At 34.5% G+C, this 20,121-nt stretch overlaps 1 protein-coding gene and 1 long non-coding RNA gene across 9 annotated transcripts in view; one reads left to right on the forward strand and one right to left on the reverse strand.

Annotated features, from left to right (window-relative positions):
- Nucleotides 1–20,121, forward strand: part of LOC107223957 (serine/threonine-protein kinase mig-15) — a 38,777-nt gene that overhangs the window by 6,812 nt on the left and 11,844 nt on the right. For 2 of the 8 annotated variants that reach the window (XM_015663830.2, XM_015663833.2), the window contains exons 3-15: nt 3,829–3,885; nt 4,191–4,235; nt 4,433–4,715; nt 4,815–5,026; nt 5,505–5,733; nt 6,045–6,287; nt 7,067–7,245; nt 8,085–8,105; nt 9,279–9,464; nt 10,132–10,235; nt 11,358–11,434; nt 11,771–11,847; nt 15,165–15,875. In XM_015663830.2, the coding sequence (XP_015519316.1) occupies nt 3,829–3,885; nt 4,191–4,235; nt 4,433–4,715; nt 4,815–5,026; nt 5,505–5,733; nt 6,045–6,287; nt 7,067–7,245; nt 8,085–8,105; nt 9,279–9,464; nt 10,132–10,235; nt 11,358–11,434; nt 11,771–11,847; nt 15,165–15,875 (2,424 nt within the window). The remainder of the gene's footprint in view (nt 1–3,828; nt 3,886–4,190; nt 4,236–4,432; nt 4,716–4,814; nt 5,027–5,504; nt 5,734–6,044; nt 6,288–7,066; nt 7,246–8,084; nt 8,106–9,278; nt 9,465–10,131; nt 10,236–11,357; nt 11,435–11,770; nt 11,848–15,164; nt 15,876–20,121) is intronic. The other 6 variants (XM_015663835.2, XM_046731555.1, XM_015663832.2 and 3 more) reach the window with 5 other exon arrangements.
- On the reverse strand, nt 5,587–7,176 carry LOC124292913. The gene is made up of 2 exons (XR_006902869.1): nt 7,061–7,176; nt 5,587–6,339 (listed from the first exon to the last, which is right to left on the reverse strand). It is a non-coding gene; the product is annotated as an uncharacterized LOC124292913 (long non-coding RNA).

Below are 20,121 nucleotides of genomic sequence, written 5' to 3' on the forward strand. Positions count from 1 at the left end.
AGCATAGAAATGAAAGGCCACTCTTATAACAGCATCTTGTACCTCTCAGGACTTGAACACCACCCTTGAAAGATAAAGAATTTATCTCTATGCTTTTACCGATCTTTCTTTGCCCCGTATTATTATTATTATTATTATTATTATTGCTGTTGTTATTATCTTTGCACATGGTGTGAATTCATGTAACATATAACACGCATTATATCTGTCTATAGTTGCATTGTTGTGAGGTGAACGGATAGCGATACTGGGAAAACAATATCGTCATCTATAGGCTGTATACCTATATGACTTTGGTGTAAGTTAGTTCTTGGAACACCGAGACAGTTTCATCTTAGTCTCCTTGTCTCAGAGACGGAGTGCTTTGTGTCTTCGAAAGCGAATCGATATCCGTTTTTGAACTTCGGTTTCCACTCACGATCAACTAAACAATGGAAACGCGACAAAAGTAACTCCTTTTCTGGGATTCGGTTTCTTGTTGCTGTGTTGTACTAGACTACGCATCTACATACTTGGATGTCGAATTACATGGCTATTCTTTGTATATGTATTGTGCCTCGTTCCTTTATGGTACAAAATACGCGTTATATATACACGCAATAAAGAGGGATACGGAAACTGAAATGCGTCTGCTCTCCAATGTCTACATGTAAACCTCTCACAGAATACAAACGCTTTGTGAACAGTCGAATGTGGTCCTTCAGTCGCGAACTAAAGCTAGGCTTTTACATTTGACTCTTCATCGCTCAATATTTTTGTCTGCCTAACAGACATCTCCGGGGAAAATTGTACCTGGAATTCAAATAAAGCTGTCTCAAGTTATATGAAGTTATTTGAACGCAATTGAAGTGTTTTTAAATTACGTAGTTGTGCGTAATCAATCGAAGTCACTACATAAAAACCGCTTGATATTGCATTTATGAAGTCACGTAAAGGCACTTGAAGTCTTCATAATACAATTAAAGTCCTTTGAAGACTTTCAAAGTCTTTTCAAATGATGGGAGTCCGTCTGGCGGAGTCACTCCAAGTAAAATGAAGTCATTTGAACTCTGTCTTTTAAATTCATGAAACCATGAAGCCTCGAAGTCCAGTATGCAATTTTCAAACGGTCAAGCGGTAGGCCAGAGTAGTAGAGTGTTGAAGAACCGATGATCCGGTTCCAGTTAGCTGGACATTGACGATCCGCAGGTGGGTCAGGCAACGGCGAATGGTTCCACCATTCAAAAGAAAGCGAGATCAGACCTCGACGCCATGCATCCCTCGTAAAAACAACACCGTGGGTTTTAATACTTATTAATGCACCTCGACACTGTGCAATACGTGATAACTGTGGCCATTGCCCCTGTATGAAACTGTTATGCATACCTTGCAGATTGTTGTTTGTGTCAGGTGGTTTATGTGTGAAGAGAAGATACTATCGCCAGTAATGTGCCCTTGTCGCTATAACGATAATACGTTAAATCCAGCTGCTTGTGGTTACCGAGGTTTAAAACCCACACTATCACTGCCATTATCACCACTATCACCGACGCAAATCTTCCGGAAGAACAGAAAGGCAGTACTGTTTTACATTTCGTAAATATGGACTATGGTGCAGCTTTTATCCCATGTAGGTGTCTATTGTTGAGAAATAACGCTGGAAATAACTATTGAGTTTTTCATTAGAGATGATAATATTTGCAAAAAACAAGGGAGCTACTATAGTCGAAGTTTTTGTTTAGTCGTAAAGCTTCGTGGTTAATTTGAAATTCTCAATGATTCGTAAACATTCTAATATACTTTTATGATCTCTAGAATAAACAGCAAACCTAAAATCATTAGGTAATGAGGTTTGCTATTTATTTCCGATCTGACGTCACAGTTTTTATTACGCTTCCTGTCACGCAGAGTGCGACTAAACAGAATATGCGAACTGTAGTATCTTATTTGGTTTTAGAAAGATCGGATTGTGTAAAAAAATTCGCACTTGTCGTTCAAAAATTTTTTGTACAAAGGTGATACGAATATGAGTTAAAAATTTGCAACTAATCTGGTTAAAAATCCCGTGAATATTGTATTTTTGATTATAAATTGACGACGTTTAAAGATGTTGCCTGTAAACAAAGTACAGAGAGTGAGAAAAAAATACGAGAGTTGCTACGCGTGCAAATTTGCAAATCAATCGTTCGAAGTGGTTTTTATCTGAGAAACGTAAACTTTGTAACCACGTTTTATATTTTAATTGTCAGGGAAGAACGAGTCCGTAGCCGGGTCTGCATCCTCTAAATTCTTATTTTAATTAACTAACGCCTCTCTGTGGTTGAAGCCTTGATGGTGTTTTCAAATGCATGTAACATACACTTAAACCGTGTATCTACATGTATGTACCTATGAGTGACGTGTATAAAGTATTATAAAGCGCGCGAGTCCGGAGTGGCGAGTGCGTTCGAAGAAGGGTGATGACCTCGGCGGTGACGAAGAAGAAGACGAGGACGGAAAGTGAATAGAATACGCATGTACTTTTATTTAATGCGTGAAAATCAGACTTTGAGGTAGTTTATCGTCAGCCATGGGGTTAGGTATTTAGAGGTCACGAAATCTATTGCCACATGAAAAAATGTATATTTTAGTATATCAAGGTCGAAGAACATATTTTCATGCTTGCAAAATTTGAGACCAGGTCATCGACCTGATAAGAGAAAGAGAAAATTGCCAAATCGGATATTCAACACTGGGTTTTATGGAGGAACTGTTCATGAAAGCCTTTGTTTCCAAAAGTGAACATATTTCTGGAACACGAAATTTGTTTTAATACAGAAAAAACATAAATAGTAGATATATACAACAGTTTCGAAAAGAAGTATGTCACAATAAATCAGGCCATCGAATTTATCAAAGGGATATGTGCAAGGTTTTGATTATCCAAGCTTAATTTTACGTGAGACTCGGTCGGTAAAGAAAACCAAATTGTGCTTAGAGGGTACTCGACGTTCGCATCCTTACAGACCAAATTATTTTTGTCGTACACATTTTCGGACCTTAGTATGTATGGCTGAGATACTTTCCCAGATTCTAGAACACGGTCACTACTGGTCAGAGAAAATCGGAAAATCAGTGGAAAAGTAAGGGAAGTCGAAAAATGATCAGGGAAGTCAGAGAAAAGTTGGAGTATTTTTTTATGGGTCAGGGAATTTTCTCGCGAGGTAATGTTGATTATATAATTGTTCTTAGAATTTTTTTTTTCATCGAACAAGTTCTATTCTTCGTCGTTCCATTAGATTGCCAGAAAATTCCGTACTTGGTTCCATGACCATTCGACATCATAAACATATTTTTAAAAACCGATTGATTTGGAACTTCATTTATTAGATACTCGAATTGGCACGATCAGCTCGACTGCAGTCGGTAAGGTAGAGCTGACAGACATGCCTTAAGGCGCATTTAGAATATTTCAACAAATCCTAATATGCATAGATTGTTCAAAACTGTTTTTCAAGTCTTACTTTCATTGTAGTTTTGATTATTTAGTTTATTAAGTCGTTATTGCAATCTTCACGACACAATAATCGTTATTGTGGTCGTTATTAGTATAATTACCATTTTATTTGTATCATCAATATTAAATTGAATAAGACAGCTGCAGATGCATAATAATTGTCACTCATCCATCTCCTCCCTTGCCCGGCACAAGTCTTGAAAATGTCTATAATTAAAGTAGTTATTCAAATGTCTGTATGAAATTGTGTTGCAGCTTATATATATGATTATTTTTTTAAAAATAAAATAAAATAAAATAAAATCATTGAAGTTATAAAAATGCTTACATTTTATCTTCTCTTATTGCTTTAGGGGCGGCACACAAAGACGGGTCAGTTGGCAGCGATTAAAGTTATGGACGTCACGGAGGTGAGTTATTAAATCAAATTTTATTGGTTTCCACAGTATTTGTATGTTTCATAATCAAATTCTCACCTATTTCTTTATCGTTTCTCACTGAAGATGAAAATAGACATATTATGCCACCTGTTTTAGAAATTTGGTTGAGCCAGATATCAGGATTACTATATTTTATTTTTAAACTGTCCAGATCATGCATCGATATTTTTTATGATGCTTGGATAATGATAAAATAATATATTCAAATTCACTGAACTTTTAGATTTATCACGCACAACTTTTGTGTACTTACTGTTCTGTATTCTTTTTTTCAGGATGAAGAGGAGGAAATAAAATTGGAAATTAATGTACTCAAGCGGGTAAGGAAAGGATTAACTAACCATGCTCTCAAAAAGCTGGCTATTATCTCTCCCAGTTCCTCATGTTCGCTTTTCCTTCTTGGAATCTTTGGTCAAATTTAATTAGTTACCTTGATGAAATAAATAAGGATAAGTCAACGTTTTTAAGTTTCTTGGGCACAATCAGCAAACTGCAATGGATATCTCTCTCGTTTCAGTACTCGAATCACAGAAATATAGCGACGTATTACGGAGCATTTATAAAGAAGTCGCCACCAGGCAAAGATGACCAACTGTGGTTAGTAATGGAATATTGCGGTGCAGGCTCAGTCACCGATTTGGTAAAATCAACAAAAGGCCAAAGTCTGAAAGAAGAATGGATCGCCTATATTTCTCGAGAAATACTCAGGGGTCTCAGTTACCTCCACAGCAACAAAGTTATTCATAGAGATATTAAAGGGCAAAATGTTTTGCTTACGGACAACGCCGAGGTGAAATTAGGTGATTAAATGCTCTTTTTATTTTTGTTGACAAACTGAATTCAATCACCATAAAAACTCTATAGGTACCTGGATCTAACGTTTGTATCTTTTCTTGTAGTTGATTTTGGTGTTAGCGCACAGTTAGACAGAACAATCGGACGGAGAAACACGTTTATCGGCACCCCGTATTGGATGGCACCCGAAGTTATTGCCTGTGACGAAAATCCTGATGCTACATACGACAACAGAAGCGATCTGTGGTCACTCGGTATCACTGCTTTAGAAATGGCAGAGTCTCAACCACCGCTGTGTGATCTTCATCCCATGAGAGTGAGTATTCGATGATGGAAAAACGTATTTTAGATTAGTTTTTTATAAGTACCTCAACAAATTCAAACAAATTTGCTTTAAGTTCAGAGTTTCAAGACTGAAGAAATTAATGATCAACGTGAAAATGAATTGAGATGCAGTCAAATGATGGAAATATTTTAGAGATTTTGTAGGAAAACTTTATGAAATATAGAAAAGAAAACCTTTTTTCTCAAATATCTGGTGAATTTCGTGCCCTAATCTCTAACAGTGTTTGAATTACGTAAAATTAATCAGAATATAATAGTAAAATAAGTATAGATTTCAAAATGTTTCACAATTTGTTAGAGAAATAGTAAAAAACAATTTTCCATCATAGATCTCTGCTTACTACACAATGGAAATTACCGAAACCCGAGAAACATTTTTTTTATGGATCATGTTTTAATCGCGTCGCACATGTTTAGTATATTTTTATAATGGAATTCACATGTTACAGGCATTGTTTTTGATCCCGCGTAATCCACCGCCACGACTCAAGTCAAAAAAATGGGCGAAAAAGTTTCATGGATTTATCGAGACTGTTCTAGTCAAGGATTACCATCAAAGGCCTTACACGGAGCAGCTTCTTAAACATCCATTTATTCGGGATCAACCGACTGAGCGGCAGGTTCGGATTCAATTAAAGGATCACATCGATCGCTGCAAGAAACGCAAACAGGAAAAAGGTTTGTCTAGGCTCGGTTATTTTCCAACATTATTTCACTTAATATTTTAGCGCCAAACCTGGTTTCGAATTGTTGGAGTAACAATTTTATCAACAATAATAAAATAATACAATTTCATTATCTGCTAATTAGGGTAGCAATTAGTAATTATCTACTATCTTGGTAATATGTACGATATGTTTTATCGGGCGGCGTTTATTTTATGATTTGATAGTAGAGAACAGATTAGGGAGAATCGAAGTTTAAGTGAACTTTTTCCTTTGCTGAATTATACCACTTTTTCACTGATCCCGTTGATGATTTCATTGCAGAAAGAGACGACTACAGATATAGCGGTAGTGAAAATGAGGAAGAGGATTCAGCGCTGGCTGGTGAACCTTCGTCGATCGTTCAAGCACCTGGAGGGGATACGCTCCGACGTAATTTCCAACAGATTCAGGAAGGACGGACGCTGACTCAAGATGCCCCGCAACCTCCTGCCAAAGACAAAGGCAGGCGAGAAATTCCAGAGCCAGGACCTCCTGCCCGTCCTGCGATACCTCACAGGCTTATCGGTAAGTTGTGTTTAGTATTTGACTGTTTCTTAGTTATTGTAATCCTTTTTCCCTGGTGAAAAAAATTCATAAAATATACTGTTTAATTCGGACAGCACTGCGAAACATCTGAAATATTGCTGAGAAAGTTTGAATTATTTGAATAATGTATGAAAAATTATAAAAAAATTCTAGACAGTTCTTGGAAAGAATTCACATTCTTTTAAAACCTCATTCATGTTACAAATCTCAATAAATTTGAGTTCTGGTATTTCTACCTACTTTCTAAAAGTTATGCATTATGGAAAACTATGATTGATTTTTGAGAGAAATCTGAAATTTTTAGGACACATTTTTGTAACAGAATATTTCAAATAAAATTAGGAATATGAAAATTTTTGGAGCAAATTTCAGGAAATATCAAAGTTTTTGTGCATAGGATTGAGGCATTTCCACATAATTAATTCCTAGTAACTGTTGGAATGCGTCAGAGATTTTCCAAAAAAGTTGAGAAACTCTCAGATATTCTCACTCTGAGTAATTTCATAGAAATTCCTGCAAGGTTTTGATAGTAATTTTTGCCAGGGGAAGAATCGAGTATGAATACTAAACTAAACTAAACTAAATTAAGCTAAATGAACTTTTGAAATCCGAAATAACCTGACACAGACTCCTTTGAAACGAATTTTAACAAAAGTAACTTCATCATTGTTTGCTAACACTAAACAAATCTTCTAACTGCTTGATGTGTGAAGTGACATTTGTTGCATGAATTTGGTATTCTTCTCTCTAACCTGCAGTGGTGCCAGACCCACAGCCTCCATCTCGTCCGCTGCCTCCGACACCTCGCGACGACCCGAGACAACCACACAAGGTCTCTCCACCTCCGTCTAACCACCAAGTACCATCGGGTGGGGGTAGCGGAGGGTCAGGAGGTCAATCCGCATCTCAGAGAAACAGTCGCATATTCAAACCAATGGTGAGTCATCAGTTTTATTCTATAATTATCAAGTAATCGATGGCATATGGAAAAAAAATGCCTGTAGTGTGATCTCACCTCGATAATATTTTCCTCAATCGAACGACATTTGCTTATTACTCGTATTTTGTACATATATTTAGCAAACTAGAAATTCTACTCCAAACATCTGTGTGTTTATTTTTTATCAATTACTTTCCCGTTCTAAGAAGTTCAGTTAGGTGAAATTTACGAAATTCAGGGTGTCTAGTTTCTAAAAATATCTGTAAACTGTGGAATTCTCAGGGAAACTTTTTTAATATCTCTAAAAACAAGCTTCGTGTAGATGTAAAAAAATAAATGTTGTTTCCAAATGAAACACCTTAATGTTTAATCTTTGTCTTTGTTGAAACCCGTGAAGTACTCAATTTCAGATTGCCCGGGGAAAAAACTATTCCTCCTCAAGTTTTTCAATACCTTACAGCAATTACCAAGCAGTATATGTTATTATTTCCAGTTTTATATCCTAGAACCTTGAGGATACTTCTCTCAGAAGGAGATAGACTACGAAAAATGTCTAAATTGCTTTGAAAAAACTATGAATTCTTCGGGTATTTTATTTTTCATGATTGATTAGACACCCTGTAATTGAATCGAATTGTCTGCTCAAACACTTTTGTGTAGTTAAAAAATTATAGTAGCACTCAGCAATTGCGTCTATTTTGGCACAAGACACATTCTTTTGTATCACACGCATCGCTAAAATGCACACGTTATCACACACAGACTATGACACATCTTGTTTTCAGCTTTGGAATGTATTTGGTTATTTTTCTTTTTTTCATGTTCATGTACTGTAGCTGCCGCCGAGGAGGCCAGAGGTAAGATTACCACACCTATTTCCTTACATATTATTCCACTTCATTCTCAAACAATTACTAATCCTCTACAACTATGCTGCACACATTCTTAGTCTTACTTTAAATGTTAATAATATTGTTATGCTTGAATGAATTAATTTCCATCCATTTTCAATCAACAAAGAAAAAGAAAAGAAAAATGCTTCATACACAATGAATCGCTCTTTTTGAATGGTTCCTTTAATCTTCTGGAATGTAAGTAACAATCGCATTGCCAATAGATTTTGCATATAACTATCTTTAAAAAGGAGAGCGCCATTTATTTCAGAAATGGGTATCGTAACTTGACTTTAAGAGGTAGTAAATATCACGTACCAATTATGTCGTCTTTCTGTACAACTAAAAAAAAAAACCCGAGAAGTGTGAGCGTTGTTTAGTTATCTCAGGAATAAGGTTGTTTTAATCCAATTAACTTGTAAAATTTTGTCTCAGTTAAGAACTAAACAAATTTATGTATATACATATTATACATACACATATGTATATTATGGTGTGTAAAAACAAAATTGTTTATCTTGGAAACAGGTTCAAAAGTTTCATTCAGGTATAAAAATTTCAGCTCTTAACATTAACATTAAAAGGTTGCGCATTGCAGTTTTCCATTTTCCATAAGAATAACACAGGAAGAACGGTTTTTTCCTCTTTCTAATTTTTATAACTAGCTAACGATGCATCGTATAGGAAATTCACAGACATATTTTTGTAGAGAATTGAACGCTCTTCAAGAAAGGTCGATTATCATTTTATGATAAATATACTCTTTCAAAAGTTATTTGAAGGCAAAAAAATGTAAGGACCTTAACCGCAACCTGTTATTGTTAATATTAAGAGCTCAAATTTTAACAAGCGTAACTTTATACTTTAACGAAACTTTTGAACCTTTTACCAGAAAAAAAAAGACAATTTTACTAATATTTACACCATAATATATGTATACATATACACACAGAAAATTCGTCATCACTTTCGATAACATTCACTGCATTGCTTGACTAACGGCGAGCGAATCGCAATCATTGCTTTAACAATTGGAGCAGCTAACAAACCGATGTCACATTGAGCTTAATTCAGGAGAATCATAGAGTGGCGGTATTTAGGCAGTGACTAACAGGGCTGTGTGTGTATGGGTGGTAGGACTTGGACATGCTGGCTGCTCAACTCAACGAGCTTGGTGTGCCGCAGGGCCCTGAGGCTCCTCCGAGGCCCAACAGGCACCAGAAAGGCAATGTACCTCCAGCCTCGACATCGGCGACAAACTCGGCGCCCGCCAACGATCAAAATAGCAAACAGATGCAGCAGTCTTCCAGTATTCTCGATCAGGTAAAAAATCGTGAACGGAGGCTCCGCTCGCAAAAATGTCTCTTGAATTATTTTTCCATCGAGCATCCGTATAGTACGCCTTTTCGGTCGTGTTTTACAGCCGGAAAGTCGTGATTTAAGTCCGCGTATCCGTAAGCTTAAAGTTTAACTTTCGGAAAACACGACCGAAAAGGCGTATAGTTTACGTATACTCGATGAAGAAATTGTTGTTCGCACTTCGGCCGTAAAATTTAATTAATTGAAGTCCGATTTTTACGGTCTGGGTATGAAAAAAAAGATTCAATAAAATAAAATTCAACTTTTCTTGTTTGCAATAATACCCTTAAATTCCTGTTAATTCTTAATTTTTTTTAAAATGAATTTATAAAGCACTTTATTGCGCTGGTTTTTTCTCCTACTAACACAAATTATTTCCCATATTAAAGCTTGCACATTTTCATAATAATTTACTTCACGGAATATCGCAGTATGTTTTCATCATTTATTCTTTGGATTCTTATTTTATACCGCTTGATACAATTTTGAAAATGCTCAGCTTTCAGCAGAATAAATTAACGCTACCTTGAAGTTTAAGTATTTACAGTATGGAGAGGCAATATTTACCTGGATGACTTCTGAAGTTGACAGAAAATTGGTTTAATAGTAATGATATAGAATTTTATTTCAGACACTGTCAGTTGAGAGTGACAGTGATGATGACATCGAAGATGCGGCTGGGAATAATCTGCGAAATGACGGAACGTTACTTGCCAGTGATCCACCTAAACCACTGTAAGTTCACACATTCGTCATGGCTAGTAAACGGTTCGTTGTAGCGTGTTTTTTTTTTTTTCTCTCATTTCAACGATAAAATCTCATTGGTTTTCCCGAGTAGGTTGCGTCGATTCCTTAGTATCTCGACTTTACTTATCGATTAAAACTTTTCTTCTAGATGTTACAGAAAAAATTCTATTAATAAATTAAATTCTATAATTGGTTGAATTGGCAGGAAATCCTCCGTATTAATTACATGACTCGAAATAGTTTGTCGCTTACGATAAACCCTATCTTTGAATGAGTCTAAAATTCGTAATGTTGATGTAACAAAGTACTTTTCGAAAAAAAAAATCGTCATTTTTTTTCCATAACGCTAAGATTATTTGAAATCCAGTAAATCTAACAAAGCAAAATTTGCACTTCATACGTTTTGCAAACTCAACTCTTCCAAAGGCATTTTAAATTTAGAAAATAGTGTATTTTTTTTTCCAATCTTTCGATACGTTGAGATTACTAACTTTGACTTTATATCTTTGATGCAGAAACCGGTGAATTGAAGGGGTTTAGCATTTTAAGAAACATTTCCTTTCAGTCACTGATGTTTTGTAATGCAATATTTAATTTTCTCAATTTCTTCACAGTGAATTATTGATATTCTAAAGTATAATCTAGCCAAATTTGAGACTTTTGCGATTTCGTTTACCATTGTTCTAGCCAGTAAAAATAAAAGTGGACAATTGTTGCACCATGCAAATCACGTCATTCACCTTATTTCTTTGAAATCTGATACAAATATTCTATAATTATGTAACTTTGATGAAAATTATGGAAGATGATGACGCAAGAATCTTAAATTGTGCTACGTTTTACTATGGAATAGAATTGATTTACCCTGTAAAAAATTAAGTTGATAAAATATTTCATTACGACATATCAGCCTTCGTACAATCATCTCGAACAGAACAATATCAGTTGCTTACAATGTATAGATACTATGCTGATCGTGAAACGTTTACTAATCACACACTTTTTCGCCCCTCCTCCTCATTTTGGTTTACATCATCACCTTTGTCATTTTCATACCGCATATATCACAAATCCTCTCATCATTCCCCATCTTTATTTTTCGTGCTCCAGTCCTGAATTTTCTCCTTACAGACCATTAGATTCAACGCACAATGCCCAGAACTCTCAGCACGAAGGTAAACCCAAAGGTAATATACCCATTTTCGATTCCTTCGACTTAATTTCAATGCTGTCGTTTTTTCAAAAGTTAATTGACATCTAACGAATAGTATCAAACATCATACACATGTATGAAACTCTGGAAAACGAGAAATTAAGCAAATTTCTGTGATTTACTTGCCCATTGACGCCTCAATCTTATCAACTTTTATTGATAATTTCGTTCTTTGGCTCTGACTGTCCGAATTATTGAATATTTCATTTTGTAGAGGAGTTACCTAGAACTGTTTTGAATTTGTGGCATCGGCTTATCAGTTATTACAATTTATCATATTACAACTATTTAACAACCTGATTGTCTTTAGGTGGCGCGCCCAACAGGCCATTGCCGCCTACTCCAGACGACGAGGAATCAGGAGACAGAACGTTAGTGATACAAAGAGTAAGTATTAAATTTAACATTTTTGCAAGATCGAAACGTAGTTATTCATTCCCGTGATATATTTTTACCATATAGCCGTGTCTCTACTGGTTAAATGACTAAAGTAATGATAATTATTTTGGTTCAGCTGTACCGAAGCAGTTGGAGTGCTTTTTAAAAAATATGACCATAATCCAGCGGCTAGTAGACTCATTTGCACTATCGCTTCAAAATCTGATCTTATCTACCGAAATTTACCAACGGTCTCTTAAGGATAAAGCAGTTCTGGGAAAGTAAAATATTTTTTTTTTAATAATAAGACAAAACGAGTAAAACGATATTGAAACCTTGCAAAATCTAACAAACATCTCTTCTACAAGTTGTTGTTAACTATCCTTATGAATAAAAAAGATTGCGTCAAATATGCTAATTAGAAAATTTTTTTTCATGGGAATCGTTAGGTATGAAAAGTATGTTGCCTGTGTAAAAGCTTGGCCTTTTGACTATGGTCATCGGTACTTCATAAAGCGCTTTGACTGTGTTGCTATCTAAATGTGTTGTAATAAATATTTGATATAATATTATAAAACAAATAACCAAGGTTTTCTTTCTTCTGAGAAAGACAGAGAGAAAGGAGAAAAATATACGTGAACACATTATCATATGAAAGAAAACGAAGATGGCTCAAATTGCAACACATTTCAAGACTTGGGACGTGGGAATTTTATGTGTCGTTCACCTAACAGGGTAGAATCATAAAATTGTATTCACATATCACATCATTCTATTACCCATTTCTCTGCATTGCTGTATCATTTTACCGACAATCAGAGCATTACGCAACGTTTTACGACATTCATTGTTTTTGTCCAATTGCCGAAAGTTTATCGGCCTCATGCTTTCGAATATTAATTAAAAGTAACTAATTATACGTTGTTATCGCATAATTGAATGTCTACTCACATAAAAGATTAAACATCATCTGGTGAAAAAAATCTTCCATTTTTGTTTAGAAATTCTGTATTATTTTTGGCAGTTTGAGTTATTCTTACAATGTCTGAAAGATTTTCAGAGATTAGTGCAAGTTCCTGTAACGAATTCGTATTTTTTTGGAATTTCATTTTTCATTGAAAATTTGAAAAACTCCGAGTTCCCGCTTCTCTCTAACTGTTTCTGATCACGTCGAGTAAGAGGTGAAAACTGGACCAATTTCTTTAAAAAAAACTCATACTTTCGTGATCTCATTTTGTATTACAAATCTGAAAAAAAATCTGAGTTCTAACGTTTTTGCATATTTGCTGATGTAACCGCGATACGGAAAACTGGGTTGAATTTTGATTTTTGTGAGAAATTTGACATTTTTGAAATACAAATTAAATTTTTTTGACATACAGCTGATAAAATGTAAGCTTATCTGTAAAATATGTTTTCACTAAAACTACAATTACAATATTAAAACTTTAGGAATATTCAAGAAATAACATAGCTTTAACAACAAATCGTTCAAAATCAATTTTCTGCACCGAAATTGAGAAATTTCTACAGAATTCCTAAAAATTATACAAAATTTGTCAAGAGATTTGCTAACAAAAACTGCAAAACTGTCAAAAATTAACATTTTGAGTAAATTTGTACAACTTACCGAAAGTTTCTGACAAAGATTTTCACTAGTCACGCTATTGTTTACATTTCAACGCATGAATAATAAATATCGTGTTAAGTTTTCTCCATTGTGAAACAACAAAAACTATTATAAAAACTTTGAACGTAAGATGTAAACTCATTGTCCAGGAATATAAATAACTCAGACAACGATTTCAAATTACCAATATCCAATAGTTTTAGAAATAATTGGCATCTTTGTCACAGCTGCTCGCAAAGTTTCACCGATACGCTTAAATAAAATTTGCCATTTTCAAAGCAAATGCGATGTTCTGTGGTGTTGCAATTCTGAAATCAGTTTTCTTCACGTCTCAGTCTGATAATTGGAGGTGTTTTGACAATTATCAAACAGACTTTGTCCAAAAGGGACAAAGTTTGCTGAACAATTGCCTAATGTTTCTTTTTCTTTCACATTTATTTTATATATTTAAGGAAACGTTTACTATCAATATTATATTATGGAAGAGAAGACAACAATAAAAACAACAATAATAATAATAATCTTCAGAATCGAATCAGTTAATATATCATCTTGTACAATAATAATAATAATAATAATAACAATAATAAGAAAGGTAATATAAATAATATAAATAATAATAATACTGTAGCTGTGTGTGTTATTGATAATTGTGTAATCTCAATGTCAGTAGCACTTTGTCTCACGGTTATCGTGCTTCACAAACAAGACAACGTGACATGTGCTTAAAAGAGCCCACACACATCACATTATTGTCGTCTGTTAATGTTACATTACCAATGTGGCAATAGCTACCTACGTGTAACAATTGTCACTACGTACTTAGATTAGTTTTCATTTAATATTGGTAGTACGCTGTTATACTGGTTTCCAAGTTTCATGTCGCTAATCGATTTACAGGCAATCGCAAAAAGTCTTCGTTATGAAAATTGCCTGTAACAATATTCATAACAAAATATTGATGTGCTGTGTTTTATAGTATATGTACTCAAATTTGTTCAACTATTATTAATTGGAACGCTCAAAGCAAGTGAATTTTAAATTCAAAGTGATTTTGAATAATTACAGTGAATTTCTACTCAATATAGTTTATTTTTTGATGGGAAAATATTTCAAACTATGATGGAACAAATATCTGAATAATTCTGACCCAATTTGTTATATATTCTGATTATTTCTGATTTTATTCAAATTGTTCTAAGATTTTTACAAAGTTTTAATCGATATAATAAAATTCAAGGTGAATTTTGTGGAAATACTGAAATTGAAATTTCTTAGAGCATTTGCTATTTTCCAGAAATGTTTATTGAGAAATTCAGTGGTGTCAATCCAGAATTTTTAACATTCGACAACTTCTCATAAAGTCGCCAATGAAATCGTTGAAAGTGTTTTGGAATTGAGTGCAATACGACGATAAATAATCAGTTTATACGACCTTTTTAAATTTTTTCGGAATTCGTATATTTACTCAGAGTTTTTTTGATAAATAGTTTTAAATTTTTTCACGTTGCTTTTGAAGAATATCGTCTAAAATGCTTATTTCCGACAAGCGATAAGAAGACTTTGTCTGAAAAATTGATGATGTAAAATGTACAAGTAAAATTTGGAAACTGAGTGTAAAGGTGGACTCATATTTGTTACATACACAGACACATATTATGCATGTTTTATGTTATTTCTGTGATCACCCACGTAGAAACTAAATCAACCGGACGATAAATTGGGAAACAACAACCGACGGTCGGAAATAGATGAGCAATTGCTATTAAAAGAGTGGGATTTTACGCGGTTCTTTCAAGGATTTAATGAACGTCTGGACAAAATGAAACAAGAAGTGGCTACAAAGTCGAGTAGCGAAGAAAGGTCCTCGTCGTCGAGCGAGCGAACGCTAAAAAGGCTGGACATAAGTCAGAAAAAGTTCGAGCAGACCAAGCCTGTTCACAGACGCCAAGAGTCGGACTCGAAACTGGCTAACGGGCCATTCAGCCGAGCGTTCAGGAGGGAAAATTCGGACTTCTTCCCGTCCACCAGACACTCCGCCTATTTGCAAAAGTCCGATTCTAAGCCGAGCATATTTGCCAGCGGTAACAGGCGGGGCAGCGAAATAAGCGTGGCAGGCATTGCCGGGAAGAAGAGCAGCGCCGGTGAACCAGTACTTACGGACTTCTCGTTTGGCGAAAGACTGCAAAGACCAAGACGAGAAAAGACTGAGAGTGAAATTGTGTTCAGAAACAGACAAGACTTGAGAGATCAGTTAGAGGCCAGGAGACTTGACGTTGAAGTTAGATTTTCCCGAGAAGCTGACAAAGTGAGAAGGCGCAGTTCTAGACCGCTGGACACCTCCGATACTGGCACGATTAAATCTACTGCCAGCACCACCGCTAGCGAATACAGCCCTGTCATCCAGGTCAGTCCCCAAGCCACAGCCTAACCGAAACACCTTACCCTCATCCATCCTTCGTGCAGGGTGGCCACTTGTCTGGAAAACATGGAATACCTGGAAAAACGGGAAATGTTGGGAAAGATTTCGGTTTGGTATAAAAAAATAAAATAAAAAAAATAACAGGGATTTTTGTATAGATCAGGAAATACTTAACGCAGATACTCGAAGTTTATCTCTTTCAAGTTCAGCGAAATATTGTGTTCAATGCGACCTTTCAATTCTTCAAACAACATTAATATTTAAAACTAGCTGTTCATCATTTTTCTCGCTCGTTCAAAAGTTTTTTCAAGTTCCTTTCTCACTTGCTGCGATCAATGGGCTATGTCGTGTCTGAATCAGAAGTTTGAGCACAAAATAAATCAACATTCTTACTATATCATAGAAGTGAATCCGAGCATATTCGTGTTACACAAGCCAGCTATGAGCAATTTACTAATAGGTTTGAAAATTGCTACTTTTGTATATTTGATCTTATTATAACGTTTTTGGGCTTGTTCAGAGATTGACTGAATTAAATTTCACGAACAGTTGTTACACTCCAGAGTGAATAAAATTACATTTGTGTAACTGCGGTATACCATATGTACATCAATAATATTATGGGCATCTGCTCAGCGAACAGAATGAGCCCAAAAACATAAAATTGGTTCAAAACCGCCAGGGTTTTAATCATTATGAATTTTTTGATAATTAATATTTAGCTTGTGTTATTCAAAGCAATTTTTTCCTTCGTATTCATCGCTATTGGCGCATATAACATTACTAACGTTTTCGATTCTTTCCTTATCATACGATTCAGGTCCGTTCATCCTTAAGAACAAAACTTCATATCCACTTGTACTTATAACCATTTGTTCTCCTTTATGAATGGTTTAATCTTAACGTCTTTAAAAATACAGAAAATGTTTTGCAACATGTAATATATGTAAGCAAGAAGTTAGAGAAATCCTCGATGTTGGTCAGAAAAACAAGGAAAAGTGAGTGAGCTTTAAAATAGAAATTGAGTGGCCACCCTGTTATAGTTTGCGGAACAAAAAATCCAACTACCAGAAAAAAACATACGCCATGAGCCGTCTCAAGTAAAAAGCATAGAGGCTAGTCAGCTACGCTCCAGTTTTAGGCATATCCTTCTTGCGTTGATTAAAACTTAAAATTTAGCAAGCCATAGGTTCCTCGGTATTACTTCCCGTCATTAGAATAATTTTGCTCTCCTTTTGTGATCGTTTGCTACCCTCAGAAAGGCTTGGCTGTGTGCCCAAAAGAATTCAAAAGATCATTTTCGTGAATCTTATCTTATTTTGACTCACAGATCAAGAATTTTTCTCAATTTTGTATAGATTTTATTTTAATTGATGAACAAACAGCTAAACCGAAATATCTGGAAAGATTCAAGTTACATAAACAGGTGATTAAGGAAAATGTTTTTGATCTCTCATAGTTTTCATTAAAGTTAGTGATTTGCATAAAAACTTGTATTGTGGGCAATTTTTATCTACCAAACTGATCCTATAAAAAATTTGAAAACCAGTCGACTCTTAGGTTTTCATGTAGATGATTTGCACAGGGCACGGTAATTTTTATTCAGAATTTCCGATACAGCCAACTCAAAGTGTAGACTGTCTTTTTAAAAACCATTTTTTTTTTTTTTTTTCGAAATTGTCATAGGATTTCTTTTTCTATTTTTGCGTTTTTACCATTGAATGAAAATGTCTTCCAAAGACTTGTCAAACGTAACAAACGAATAAACTAGAAGTAATTAGATCAAAGCTGCAGAAAACATCTCGAAGCTGATGCTTCAAACTTGAAAATGCTTTGTCAAACAGTTCTTTATATGCATATTTTATTTGACAAGGTCTGAAAGATTATAAGAAACCAAAAATGCTTCTGATGTTAGCATGTTTACGCTACTTGAATTTTTTCACATTATTTAGTCATGCCCTTTGTTTGTTGGATAAAAGAATTACCTAAAATTTGAAAAGGCCTGTTTAGTATGTCAAAATGTGTCAAGATTCAGTGAAGTTAATTCATCGACTTTGCTGAGTATGCAGCCAGCCATTTTGGGGCCACCGTACTTTAATGAGTTACCGTCTTCTACCAAATGTCTAAATCTATTAAATTTCTCGTAATGATTTTGCGTCTGGTTTTGTGGGAATAACAGCATGAAACTTCTTGGGAGAATATTATATGTAGTCTTTTTTTTTTTTCTTTCTAGAATTCAGGGTGTCTAGCTGTCAGGATAATCTTAAATACCGAGTATCTCAAAAAGATGATTTATTTATGTTGAGCACATTCGGCATGTGGACACCCTGTAGATTTATATCTAAGGACTGATCCGCGAAATAAATATTGTGTTCCTTTTTCATTCAGTCACGGTGCGAAGTGATTATTGTTTTTGATAAATGGAAATCCTGACTCGTACCAATCTTTTCAAGACTGTTTTCACGTGTTTCGTATAAAGTTTGGATCCGTTTACAGACCTCTGTAAAAAAACGTGATCGGTTTCACTCACTACAGACTCGACAAATCAGCGTTTCAATAAGTTTTCTATATAATTGTTAGTAAAACGATGATCTTCAGTAGCTCCAAAGGTTGAAATGTTCTAATTTGTCATCAATTCTACTAAACGGAATTATTTAAATTATATCATACATAAATAGTAAAATTTATCGGTAGAGCGTCTATTAATGTTGGAAAACAGTTTTCATTGCAAAAGAGAAAAATAAATTGGTGTATTATTTAAAAAGAAATAGAAAAAAAAAAGAGATTAACAATAACAATAATAATAATAATTCACATATACGTAGACGTGATAATAGATCCTGCGTATAAAATGTGCCAAAAGACACATCGACACATGTAAAAACAGACTGCACCTATCATAGAGTTGGATGTAAAATGGGAACAAAAAAAATTGTAATAAAAAACTTTTAGATGGATAAGAACCAACATGTGACAGAATAACAATGTGTTTTGTGCTAACAAGTCTAAAAACCAACCGATTATAACAGTGCATGGCACCATGACCTGTGCAATCTAGACGGAGCATCGTAAAATTGACAACATTTCAGAAAAAAAAAAAAAAAATTTGACCGTCGTGAGGAGAAGAGAAGAAGAATTGTTGAAAAAATGTTTCGGTGTGAAAACACTGTGAACACACGAGAAAAAAAGAAAGGAAAGAAAGAAAGAGAGAAAGGAACTTAAACCGTCGTCACAAAAAGTGACGATATAGCAAATGTTGCATGTCACGCTTAAATGTAGAGGACAATGAATGCCACGCTACGCTAATTCTGCCAACAAGATTATATGATTGAATGAAATATTTCGTTGCCTCTATAGCATGCCGCATTTCGTCAAGAGTATGCTTTACGCGCATGTTACAAGGATGATGTATCGTCGATTTAATGTATTTGTTGTTCAATTTCAGTCATTACTTATACGTGTTGTGTTGGGCTAAGCTATAGGTACATACAGGTTTTGTCTGAATCTGATGTCTTGTGTCTGTTGTTTGTTTACTTATTTTTATTTTTTGGTTCTACTCTTACATTAAATTATTAAATCTATATTCTTGTTCTTATCGGCATGATTATTAGAGTTTTGTTTTTGTATTTTACGTCTTGTTTTTTCACCGGTTGCACTTATTTTTAAACTATATTTAAGAATAATACCACTTTATATGATTAATATAAATTTTTTACACAACATATATGTGTATATACACACACACACACACACACACATTATAGGCTAGATGATACATGAAATTTGTTACGCTTAACGCTGTGCTTTTTATTTAATGTTATTTGTTTAAATTTTAATAATGTGTTGCGATTTTTTATTTTTTTTATGTTTTTTTATTTTTTTTTTTGTTCTCTTCTTGTTTTTAGTTTTTTGCATTTTATTCACTTTTCTCCACAAACTTTTCCTTCACATTGCTTACTTGTTTTCACCACCTTATTTCTTTCATTCACCACCATTTACTTCACTATTGTGATTAAAAAATAAAATAAAAAAATGTAAATATAAACATGTCCACATACATGCTCAGATCTCTTTTCATTTATCGTTTATCCAGTAAAATCGTGACGTTCATCAAGCCTTGAATTAAGTTTACTTGCTACAATATCTTCAGACGATTTGTAGTTTCACCAGAATCTCTTTTATATTGTAATTTCAAAGTGCGACAAGAAAAAATGTGGCAATTTGCTGAGAT

The sequence above is a fragment of the Neodiprion lecontei genome, chromosome 2 (genome assembly GCF_021901455.1).
Source record: "Neodiprion lecontei isolate iyNeoLeco1 chromosome 2, iyNeoLeco1.1, whole genome shotgun sequence".
In the NCBI taxonomy this organism is placed as follows: Eukaryota; Metazoa; Arthropoda; class Insecta; order Hymenoptera; family Diprionidae; genus Neodiprion; species Neodiprion lecontei.